Here is a 13,035-nt window from a genome sequence, read left to right as displayed (position 1 = left end):
TTCCTTGTACAATCTTTCAATCTTCTGAAACATCCGCTGGCTAGCCACTGATTAGGAGAGGACTGGTTTACAGTCAATGCACAGCATGTGAATCTGCAGCTACACATGCCACAAATATAAAATATTACCCTGTAAGCATCTGTTCTTTGCATGCGATACTAAAGATTTACATGCGCCAATCCTCCTCCTTGAAAACATTTGGATGATGCAGATACTTTTCCTTCTCCTTTCTTCACATGGTCATCTTCTGTATCTCTATTCTCTATTTCCATACTCACCAGCCGTGCGGGAAACGCAATCTAACAACAGAGCCAATGCCAGTGCGCAATACGAGCAATAGGTGGTCACTATACCTTGTGACTATGTGGTATGTTTGAAAGAGTATACACACACATAAATGGTGTAAATAAGTACTAGCTATTTATTGGAGCATCCAAGCACCACCACGGCAAGATTCAACTGACAACAAACAGTCAATGGAATCTGGGATGTTATATGAACAAAAACGAAGCTTAACCAATAAGACACAGGATAATCGCAGTAATGTTAGGAATACCATACAGGGAAGCATGACAAGTTTGGTAATGGAATGTGAATGTTAAGTAATGACAGAATGAACACAATGTCCATGCTATAACTTACCACATATATCCATTCCTGATATGTAAAAAAACAACAAAACCTATGGATCATTACGTACAGAATTCGCAAATAAAATTAAAAAATAAAATACAATCAATCATTACATAACAAAATATTCAGATTTCTTTCGCAAATTTGGCAACTTAGTGTTTCTTTTCTCCTTAACCATTTCTGATGCACAAACACTTTCTGGTGAAATCTTCCATTTTCATGATCATTATTTTTCATCTCAATAGATTCACTTGTAAAATCTGCTTGATCACCCACATCGGTACCTTTATTATTTGTTTTTAACTTAGCCAATCTAGTAATACTCCACCATGTGTTGTTGCTTAATAAGACAGATGTATTTCCCGTCTTAATAATTTTCGATATGTTGAAAATTTGGAACACCCGTTCTGTACATGCCCAGGGCAGCTTGATTTTGACTTTATCTCCACTAGTTTTTGATTTTTTTGTTTTCTTCTTTTCAGCATTTCTTTTTACAGTATCATAATTTTTTTTTAATTGCAAGTCTTCCTTTTAGAGAACAACCAAGTAGGATTTAATTCTTGTCTAGGCCTCCTTCCTTTAAGTACACAAAAGGAGAAAATCTGGTTGTACAATGTGGTGTACACTGATCCCACCACAGTAAATCCACCACCACAGTAAATCCGCCACATGTTTTTTAACATCAGTGTTCACTGTAATAGCTAACTGTCTTCCACTAATGTTTTCTTAAATCTTTCCACCAAACCATTCATGTTTGGTGAATACAAATCAGTTTTGATTTGTCAATTTCCACTCTTGGTAGTCATGTTTAAATGTTAAATGATATAATTTGTTAAAATTAGTCACTTAAGAATATAATACTGAAACAGTTTTTAAACAAGTTAGAAAGGTGTGCGCGTCACAGTGATGAACGCACAATTAACATTAGTAAACGAAGTAAGGTGTGTGCACCACTGAAGTTCTGTTAACTAAATATGTTTCTGCACAAAGAGCAAAGTACAAACTGATCTGTTGTATGCAGAAAAGGTGTGCACCTCACCATGTAGGACGCACAAATAAAGTGTTTAATACTTACAATTTAATTGTGTGCATTACTACTGTTCCGTTGTTTACTCTATCAATGCACAAAATACTTGTTAAAACCCGTCTAGTGTTTTCTTTCAATACCCGTTTGTACTCCCAAAATGGTGCCTATTGTGATGATGTGCATAAGCCAAGCATGTTGCACGCACAATAGTACCAAAATGGTATTGATCTGGAAACTAGACAGGCAACTTCCTCCAATGCTCCCGATGATGTTCATAGGCATTGTCACTCGCTTGCGATCAAAGTGTCAGTTGCTTTCTTTGATACCGGCAAGTTGATGTTGAAACTTACTGAGCTGTCAATAATTCTGTTCTGGTTCCCGCATACAATTCCTGGCGCTTTTTCTCAGACCACGAAACTCTCGCCTTTGCTGATCTACCGTTGACTGCTTTCCATGTCAATATTGACAAAAACAAACTGAATAACCAACGATGCCTGGATGCTCCCTCTGAGTTCTTTCTACTCGTCGGCAAAATGTGGTTGGTTGGAATGAGTATACACATACAATATGGTGTAAATAAGTACTAGCTATTTATTGGAGCATCCAAGAGCCACCACAGCAAGATCCAACTGACAATGAACACTCCATGAAATATGGAATGTGAGAACAACAACAAAGCTTAACCAATAGGGCACAGGATAATAGCATTGATGTTAGGAAGACCATACAGGTAAGCATGACAAGCTTGGTAATGAAATGTGAATGTTAAGCAATGACAGAATGAACTCAATGCCCATGCTATAACTTCCCACAGACTAGAAGACTTCTTTGAAGAAAAATAAGTTGCATACATCTGAGCCCAAAAATAGATTGCAAGAGTATGCACACTGTGTCAATCTACAGCACTACATGCCACGAACAGATGCTTACAGTGCAAGTAAACATTTTCCTATTTGAGCGCTCTACGACAGAGAGGTGTTTGTGTTTTTTTGCTTGTTACTTAAGGTGTGAAATTAGAAACTGTGTGGAATGTAGTATTTTTAAACATTTTTTTTAAGGTTGCATTTATTATAAACTTGTAAGCATTAGTGCTCTTTAAATAGTCCAGCTTACACTGAGAACCTGTGGAGAGGTTTTATTGTTCACGCTTGTGTAGTCTCTGAGGAGTCTGTTTTGCTGCTGGGTTTTAAAACCCAAGTTTTAGTACCCTACAGCAGGAATAGAATGTGAAGGCTGGCACACACTTGTTGTCAGCAAGTTTTATAGATGGTAAAATACCTTTGGTTCTGGAGTAGATATAATGCTGAGAAGATTTAGATGCAGGATAGTTGGTTTCCTCCCCCTCGGGTGATCTTAACTGAGATGCATGAACATTGAATATCTCCACTTGTATGCTGGATCCTGGAACAACCTATATGAGAAGGTTCCTGTATAACTTGCCCACCTGAAGGTACTCAATACAACTTTTAAAATGAACACTTACATCGCTTTTATTGTCCTTCATATGGAAAAAAAATGGAAGAAAGTGGCTGGATAGGCAGCACAGATTGATAGGGCAAATTGCAATGCCTGTTTGAGCCATATAATGCTGCTTTCACAGTTAACGAGAAGTTTTTACTCTGTGGATTTGGGATCCTTGATCATCCTAAGCCCTCTCATTTGTTTCAATACTACATTGTTTGCATGTTTGGTAGATGTTGCCCTATCAACAAGATCCTGCTTTTCTCGGGACTTCAATCTATGGTACTTGACCAGATCACCACTAAGAATAACAGTAGGGTTGGTTGTTTTCTGTTTCTATAGCACACAGTAAATTAAAACAACAAAAAGTAGGTTATTTGACCTGGTTGGTCTCCATATACCTGTGGATTGTCTGGTTCGCTTGACAAACAAACTATACATTCTTTGTAAGTTTTTAATGTGTTCTTTTGTAATGTCCTTTAATGCTATGTAGGTTTTTGGTCTGTCACTTACAATCCATCTGCTATAAAATTCAGCTTTTTCCACCTTAAAATGTATTTATTTTTTAAATGGGGAGTTGGGGAGTGTGCACTTTCGGGGAGAGTGGGGTTCAGTGTATGCTCGCTCACTGCAATTCAGGTATACATTTGTGCCCCACCAAAGTTCAAGTTCACCAGCCCACCCATGATATTTACCCTACAAATGATGTGCGATCATGATTGGCAAAATCAATTTAAAAATTGGAGAAGCAGCAGGGTAGCATGTTGAATTCACACAAAATGGTGGATGTTGCAGAATAACTCTTCTCCACGTCTTTGGCGTGCCCATGGCCACTTACGGCGAACATAGCAAACACAACAATGTTGCACTCCGTCCATCATCTTGCTGTGTTTGCTATGTTTGCCCTAAATGGCCAAGGGTATGCCCAGATATAGATCCCATGCTCACTATGCCACTGGATTCAAGCTAACCTGGTTGATGAGGGGTGCTACCCCGAAACCGGTCCCAGGATGCTTGTTCCCGGTCCAGGGAAGACCTGGTTTGACAGTTCGGGCTGGACTGTTCCCATGCGGCACAGGGTCAAGACTGATTTGCATATGGCTGAATCCAAACTGGGGTGGCATGGTGAGAAAAAAAATGATGGATTTAACCCAGGTCTCTTGACTGGGGGTGAATGTTTGATTAACTCTACATTTCGACCATCATCTGTGTATCTTTTGCGTTCTCGCCCTAAATGCGCCGGGTATGCCCACACGTGGATCCTGTGCTTATTGTGCCTCTGGATTCAAGCTAGCCTGGTTGATGAGGGGTGCTACACCGAAACCGGTCACAGGTTACTTGTTTTGCGGTATTCCCATGCCCGAGCTTCCAGTTTTCTGAGTCCCCTTTTGAGGTCAGCATTCACTATGAAACAATAAAATCTCGGTGATGCACCCATGTTATTGATTGAGGTTTCTTGTCTAAGAGAAGGTACAAGTGCAGTGGGCCAGCTAGCGCCGATTTTTCGACTGTGATCTCAAAACAATGTCTTGGTTTATGTAGTCTGAAGATCCTTATACCTTTATTTGATATTTTAATTAAAATTATTTTTTAATTTATATTTGAATGGCTTTTTTTTCCTTCATTGTTTTTGTCTTGGTTTGAAAGCCGGGAGACATACAACGCTTTGACTAATTGGTTGACAGATGCACGGACCCTGGCCAGCCCTAATATAGCCATTATTTTGTGTGGAAACAAGAAGGATCTTGACGCAGATCGTGAAGTAACGTTTCTAGAGGCCTCCCGGTTCGCGCAAGAAAGCGGTAAGTGTTCCTAAAAGTGCTTTTATGTGCTCATCATTGAAATAATACATTTTCTATTGGCAGGTATGTCATTGAGAGTTGCTGACTTCAAAGAAAAAAAATGAATCTTGAATTCTTTGCAGGACATATAGTGGTCATTATTTTGTTCCTTTCAAAGTTCATCTTGGTCTAAAACTCTGAACTTTAAGGAGGTTAGACTTTTTAAGTTGCATGATCATGTGTTCACTTTTCATCTGCCAAATTATTCCCCTTAATTGTATTTAACCATGTAATCTATAATGGTCTTTTAACAGAATTCAGTAACCACTTTTGTGATTCTCTGATCAGATTTTGTGAAGACCTGAGTAAAATTTTAATGTCAATGAAATTTTAAAAAATTGCATTATGTGAAATTTCGCAAAACTTTACATTACACGATTTTGTCTGATTTTTGACTGTAGCAGGCCCAGAAAATATCTCTAAAATTGAGATTTTCTGCTCAAATGAATCTGCTGTCAGTTTCTATTGACTTTTTTTATACAGTCCATACACATTTCATTACATTTTCACAACATTTTCAAAACCTTTTGATAGAAAAACATTACATATTTTCACGCACCCTAAATTTCCAGGAATCTGTATTGGGTCTGTGTATGTTGCAAATAAAAAAAATTCTGGCTGAACTTTTTTTGTAATTGTTTTGTTCTTGCTTTTGCATTTCTATTTCAGTAGCTGCTTTGGCCACAAACTGTACAGTGAATTAGAAAATGCAGCCGTCGTAGGCTAGGAGCGTCATCCCAGACATTTTTACGAATTTAGGTAGAGGTTTGCAAAACTTTTTAAATCATCAGCTTCAAGAGAGCTACTACGGGAGAGGCATCACTTTAATTGGGTGATTGATTCTGTGTCATTTAGTATAAATAAATGTAGTCGATTTAACTCTGGAATTACTGTAGTTTAGGTATCTCAGACGACAGCTAACCGTCATAGCCGCCAGAGGGCGCCCAAACTCTACATTCAATTACTGCATGATTCGGTCCTCACTGTAGGATTTCGTGAAGTTGGTGAGTTCTCTATGGGGATCTGTGAAAAGCTGTAACATACCCAGCAACAGGTACTATTGATTCCTATTGATTCGTAGTAACATAAGGTTATCTATAATATTTGTAATCCTGTTTGGGATTTTCGTATTTTACCTGGCAAATTTGTTCATGTATCCAATACTTATTAAATCATGCTCGTTTCAAAAATGAATTGTGAACTTGGTTTATTATAGCTGGTAAGATGTCGCAGTGAGTTATTAGCTCAGCACTGACACATGCTGTAACTTGCAAGTCACAAATTCAAATCGCTGCCAAACCAGCTTAGCCTTCAGCACAAAGTATTATCAAATTAAGTAATTCAGCACCTGTTATTTTTAGCACTTACAGGTTACAAAACCATGATCTGAAGAGCTAAGAAAACGTTATTTTCTAATGGATTCTTCTAACCACAGATTCCTCAACTTTAGAGTAAACCCAGACTCTACACTGGATCCAGAGGTTTTTCACTGTAGCTCCTGCTTGCCGGTTGGTGTTATGCGGCTCCACATAAACTCCATTGTGCCCTGGAATTGATAGCTGGAGCCACATATAAATGTCACCCAAACATGCGGACATCAGTCCCTTTCTTTTCGCGCCTTTGTAGATGCCTCTGAGATATCTTCATGTGGCAGATCTCTGGTGTTTCGGTTTCGGGCGAAGACTTCAAGCCATGCGAGAAGTGTGCCCTTATGCACCTGACGTCAATCGGGGATTGCAAAGTCAAGCTGTTCATTTCCAAACAGCACACGCAGTTGTCTAAATCCTGCTCGCTCTCAAAGTCAAGATGTAGTTGAGCTTATAAGATCGTGAACATTTTCCTGCTTTCTGGGCTGCTCCTGCAACGGCAGGTCGCCATCACGATCCAGGTCTTCAGAGAAGTCAAAGTCCAAGAGAAGCGTAAGAAGGCCAAGTTGGATCCATTCCAGTCTTGCCACTCTCTCTCTCAGAAGTCTTGAGGACATCAGGGTGCCCCCATATCCCTCTCCTGGTCGCCCGCTGAGGAGCCGATCCTGCAGCAGATCAGATGCACCCTGAATTTGTGGGGCCCATGGCAATATCACAGTAGATGAAGCCTTTCAAGGAAGCTATGTTGTGCATCTTTGGTACCCTGCCAGCTCCCTTTGGACCCATGAAACTGTGGAGGCCTCTAGCAGGGTTACCTCCTGCACATCTGTCCTCCACGCCGCCTGTGTCTCCCAAAACCGCTTTGGATTCATTTTCAGCTCTGGAGCCAGCTCCACGTCTGTCACCATGATACACATCCATTACTGTCTCCAGCCCAGACTCTGCCCATGCCAGAGGAGGATTGCCCTGCTGACTCCGAACCAAATCCATCTTGGACATGACCAGTCGCAGTTCATTCTGATTCAGACAAAACCTGCCTTAGAGCTGCATCCAGACCAAGTGACTCTGCTTTTTTTTATGGAATACCCTACTTCCGAAAGTATGGTAGTTCAGACTTCCACTAGAATGATTAACCTTAACTCATTAGGGCCACTGGATAGATTAGATTACCATGGACTGGGCCTGCTAGAGGGACTTCAAGGACTCTCTGCAACTATAGAACCACACATGACTGGAGAGAGAGAGGGCTCTTAACCGCCAGGTACAGAGCATGTTGGAGGCAAATAGGCAGATTGTTTGTATGATGCACTGCCTTGTTCCAACTGTGCTGTCATTCAAGAACAGAATTACTGCTGCTTGAATAACCATATACGAAGTAAATGTGCTCCATATATTTGTTGTTAATGTTTGTAACACCTACTAGGAATTTTTGTACATCATAAAACATAATAAAATATATTTAAAATAAAAAACCCTCAACTCATTCCCTCTGACCTCCCCAGATAGTCGAAAAGAATTGAGGCAATCTGGAAACAAATCTACCATCTTCTGCATAATCTGCAGATGGTAGACATGTGGTATATGCAGTACATATATATGTATATATTCTTTTATTTTTAAAGAAATGTGTGTTTTCCCCTGAGGGTCACAATCTGCCCCGCATTTGAAAGATACATGTGGATATAGATATATAATGCACACCCCTCTTTTGGGGATATATATATATATATAAATATATATATATATATATATGTGTTCGAGGCATGTGGGCTGCTAAATTCATATCTATAGCATAGATCGCCGCCTAGTGTTGGGTCCGGCTGATTGCACGTTGTTGTCCTGGAAGAGTCTTCGAAGTATCACGAGATAGGTGGCTCCTCCCCTGGACTACAGTGCGCATGGGCATCAACTCCATCCCCAGATTGTTTTTTTCCGCCATTGGGTTCGGATGTGATTTCGACATCTCCTGTTCGGAATCGATATAAAAACTTTTTCAAGGCCAGAAGGCCTTCTTTTACTCGGTCGGTATTGTTCGTGTTCGGTCTCGTGTATACTCCAACTCGTCGAGTCGGATATCTGAGGAGTCGGGTGACTTCGGTCATCGAGGCCCTGTCGACGCAGCAAGACTTTCGACGGCATGGAACGGAGTCCGTTCAAAAACTGTCCCGTGTGTGGTTCGAAGTACCCACACATCGACGTGCACCCTGTGTGCAACAAGTGCCTGTCGCCGGACCACGACGAGGCCAGCTGTATAGCCTGTTCGAGATCTAGATCAAAGAAAACGATCAAGCTTCGGCGCGTGGCGCGCCTCGAGGCCCAGCGGTCGGCCCCGGCGCCGGACGACATCTTCGAAAACCCTGAAGCAGACGAGCTAGAGCATCACCTGCAAATTTCACCCACATCGGCGGAGGTCGAGCACGACTACGGAGTAGACGTCGAAGGCCAAGACCTAGAAGAAAACGTCAATGAGGTAGGGGACGACGAAGAGGCATATGGGGCCATGGAAGATAGCTCGGAGGAAGAGCTATGCCCCGTTCGTACTCTTACAATGGCTCAGGTCACGGGATCGCCACACGGCCTTACCCACGACCTTACACCTCGATCCACGGCCCCGCCTTCCGGCCCGGCTACGGACACCTCAGCGGAGCCGCCATTAACGAAATCGAAACCGAAACTAACAACATCGGTGTCGACGAAAACAAAGATGGACGACGCGCCATCGAAACCGAAGACGTCTGCTCCACCATCGACGCCGTCGTCTTCGGATTCCTTAAAGTCTAAAAAGGCTATCGACCAGGCAAGGGTGCCGAAAGTGGTCAAGGAACCCAGCTCGAAGAAGGTCGTCGAGCCGGTATCCAGCAAGGTGGTCGAATCGAAGTCAAAGAAGACTATCGAGCCTACAGCGGGCAAGGCTACCGATCCAAAAGCCAAGAAGGCCGTCGAGACAAAGTCGGCATAGGGCACCGAGCCGAAGTCTGGAGCCCGACGCAAAAGGCAAAGGCTGTCGACCCGAAGCTGTCGGTGTCGACGCCTGCGACCGTGGAAGCTGATCGTGGCGCTTCAGTCGGCGACGCGCCTGCGCCTCAAGCGGCCAAACAGAAGTCATCGACGCTCGGATCTTCCCCTGGAGGTGGATCGAGGTCATCGGTCGGGTCGACGAAACCATCCGCTTCCTTTACGAAGCAGGTCTCGGACTCCCTCAAGCGGATACGGGACAAGGAGTCGGCGTCGAAGACACCTTCAGCACCTAAGCCGTTGGCCCCACCGAAGAAGACTTCGATGCCGATCCTCTACACTCTACCGCCTAAGGTGGCGCCGAAGGCCTTTTCACCACGGATGGTGACCAAGGACTCTGCAGTGTCGACGCAAACTCACCCGAGTGGAGGTTTAAGTCATCGACAACCTGTGCTAGAGGAGCAGTCGGCGCATATCATCGACGCCGACACTGGAAAACTCACGCTCTACAAGAGGAAAATCACATCCCAGCCCCTGGAATCGTTGGTGATTCCTCTAAAGCGGAAGAGACCAGCACCAGAGGCACCAGTACTGGTTGAGCACCTTCTTCCACACCCTAGGAGGAGTGCAACACCTTCACCCACTTGCTCTGATGGGGAAGAGGGTGAGCAAGATGAGGAGTATAGTTTTCCTGCAAACACAGACCCTGATGAGCAACAGGACTCGTGGATGGACACTGGTGATCAAGGGGACCAGCAGGTTGTACAGGACCCTCAGGTTTATAGCGTGAAAACGTCTCCCACTGAAGACTCTGCGGCATTTAATGCCTTGATTGAAAGGGCAGCTATGAACCATACGGTGGAAATGCATGCTGACCCTGTGGAAGTTGACTTTCTGTTTGACACTTTCTCTGCTGCAGAAAAAACTGTGAAAACTCTTCCGATGCTAAAAGGGGTCCTGAAGCATGCCACGGTCATTTTCAAGGAACCCACTAGAGCAAGGGTTATCAACCCCAGAATAGAGAAGAAATACAGAGCCGCACCTGGAGACCCAACTTACATACGGGGCCAGTTGCCTTTAGATTCTTTAGTGGTCTCTAATGCCCGCAAGAGGGCGAATTCTCAAACAACGGGTGAAGCTCCTCCCCCGGACAAAGAGTCAAAAGTGCTGGAGGCATCTGGGAAGAGGGTGGCAGCTCAGGCAGCCAACATAAGGCGCATCTCCAACACGCAAGCTCTGTTGGCTAGATACGATAGGGCACATTATGACACCCTAGAACAACTGTTGTAACACCTTCCAGACCAGTTTAAGGAGGGAGCGGAGATGCTTATACAAGAGGGCAAGCTCATCTCCAACGCTGCGATAAAATGTGCGCTCGACGTTGCGGACACGGCAGCGAGAGCAATCAAAACTAGCGTGATGTTGAGGCGTCAAGCATGGCTCCGCATCTCAGGGTTCAAGCCAGAGATCCAGACTACTATCCTGAACCAGCCCGTTAATCCAGACAGGTTATTTGGCCCAGAGGTTGACACCACCCTCGAAAAAATCAAGAAAGATACTGAGACGGCCAAATCCATGGGCGCTCTCCAGTCTCAGCAATTCAGAGGGAACACTTTTCGTCGCTCAGGCAATCAAGGTGTTACCAGAGGACACTTGGCACAGCAGACGCCATTCAATAAAGGTGGGGCCCAATCCTCGTACCCCAAGCAGGGTAGAGGGGGTTGCCGTGGAAACGGCGCCAAGGGCAGAGGCAGAGGCAACAACAACTCCCGTTCCTCTGCCACCAACAAACAGTGACTCCCTGTCACTGCCCCCCGACCTTCCAACACCTGTCGGGGGGAGACTCCAGCAGTTCCTGCCAGTCTGGACGTCCATCACCACAGACAGGTGGGTAAGGAAACTTATCCAGTACGGCTATTGTTTGGAGTTAACGTCCACTCCACCCAACATACCACCAAAGCACCGTCCTATGTCAGCAGAGCATTTGCACTTATTGCAGCAGGAGGTACTCGTCATGCTGCAAAAAGGCGCAATAGAACTCGTACCAGTGGAGGAAGAAGGCACAGGGGTGTATTCCCTGTACTTCTTAATCCCAAAGAAGGACGGCTCACTCAGACCCATTCTGGACCTCAGGCCTCTGAACCAGTACATTCTTTCAGAACACTTCCACATGTTAACACTGCAGCAGGTTCTTCCATTGCTAAACCAGGGAGACTTCCTCGCAACCTTGGACCTCAAGGATGCTTACTTTCACATACCACTCCATCCATCCCACAGGAAATACCTCAGGTTCACCATCCAAAACCGGCATTACCAGTTCAAGGTACTACCCTTCGGAGTGACCACTGCCCCCAGAGTGTTCACGATATGTCTGGCGACAGTCGCCGCGCACCTCAGGAGACCATACATGTCTACCCATACCTAGACGACTGGCTCGTTCAGGCCAAGTCGGCACAACAGTGCGCCGCAGACATGTCCCACACCATTCACCTCCTTCACAGTCTGGGGTTTTCACTAAACTATCCAAAGTCGCACCTCCAGCCAGCCCATGTGCGGCAGTATTTGGGCGCGACGATAAATACTCTGGCTGCCACAGCTCAGCCAAACCAAGCAAGGATCGACAACATCCAGTCGCTAATCCGAAGGTTCAGACCGCAACACTCACTCCCAGCGAGAGTGTTCATGCAGTTGATAGGCATGATGGCCTCCTGCATCTTCATAGTCCCGCATGCACGGTTGCATATGCGTCCGCTCCAAGAATGCTTGGCGCACCAGTGGACTCAGGCTCAAGGACAGTTGAAAGACCTAGTGTTGGTGACCGGTCGGGCATACAACTCTCTGCATTGGTGGAATCCACACAACCTTTGCAAGGGCCGACCGTTCCAAGAGCCTGTGCCACAGATTATCCTGACGACGGACGCATCTCTCCAGGGATGGGGAGCTCATGTGCTCCACTACACAGTGCAGGGACTATGGACGACGCAGCAAAAAGAAGATGCACATCAACTACCTAGAACTGATGGCAATCTTCATGGCACTCAAGTCCTTCAAAGTACATCTGTGCAACAAGGTCGTGTTGATCCGGACGGACAACATGACGGCCATGTACTACATCCAAAAGCAGGGAGGTACACACTCTCCACAGTTGTCTCATCTGGCTCAGAGCATGTGGAAGTGGGCCATTCAGAGGAACATCTTCCTCATGGCGGAACACCTCCCGGGCAAGGACAATCAGATGGCAGATCTGCTCAGCAGGTACAGCCACCAGATGCACGAGTGGGAGCTACATCCATCAGTACTCCGCCCGTACTTTCAGCAGTGGGGTCATCCAGAGATAGACCTGTTTGCCACAAGGGAAAACGCAAAATGCCAAAGCTTTGCCGCCAGGTTCCGTCACCCACAGTCACAGGGCAATGCGATATGGATGAACTGGTCAGGCAAATTTGCGTACGCTTTTCCCCCAGCACCTCTCATTCCGCTGGTGGCAAGAAAGCTAAAGCAACACTCGATGACGCTCATCCTGGTTGCTCCTACGTGGGCACGCCAACCATGGTACACCACGTTTCTAGAACTCTCCGTGGTACCGCATCAAAGACTGCGCCTCACACCCAAGCTCTTGACGCAGAACCATGGCGACATTCAGCATCCAGATCCGCAACAGCTCAATCTGGCGATCTGGCTCCTGAGGTCTTAGAGTTTGGCTACCTTAATTTGCCTCCTGAATGCATGGACATCATCCGGGAGGCAAGAA

At 45.0% G+C, this 13,035-nt stretch overlaps 1 protein-coding gene across 1 annotated transcript in view; it reads left to right on the top strand.

The window, feature by feature from the left end:
- RAB4B (RAB4B, member RAS oncogene family) overlaps positions 1-13,035 on the top strand; it is a 222,034-nt gene that overhangs the window by 164,639 nt on the left and 44,360 nt on the right. The window contains exon 5 of the mRNA XM_078660396.1: positions 4,769-4,923. Within this exon, the coding sequence (XP_078516522.1) occupies positions 4,769-4,923 (155 nt within the window). The remainder of the gene's footprint in view (positions 1-4,768; positions 4,924-13,035) is intronic.

Source organism: Lissotriton helveticus, chromosome 9 (genome assembly GCF_964261635.1).
Source record: "Lissotriton helveticus chromosome 9, aLisHel1.1, whole genome shotgun sequence".
NCBI lineage: Eukaryota > Metazoa > Chordata > Amphibia > Caudata > Salamandridae > Lissotriton > Lissotriton helveticus.
This window is presented reverse-complemented; position numbering and strand designations above follow the sequence as displayed.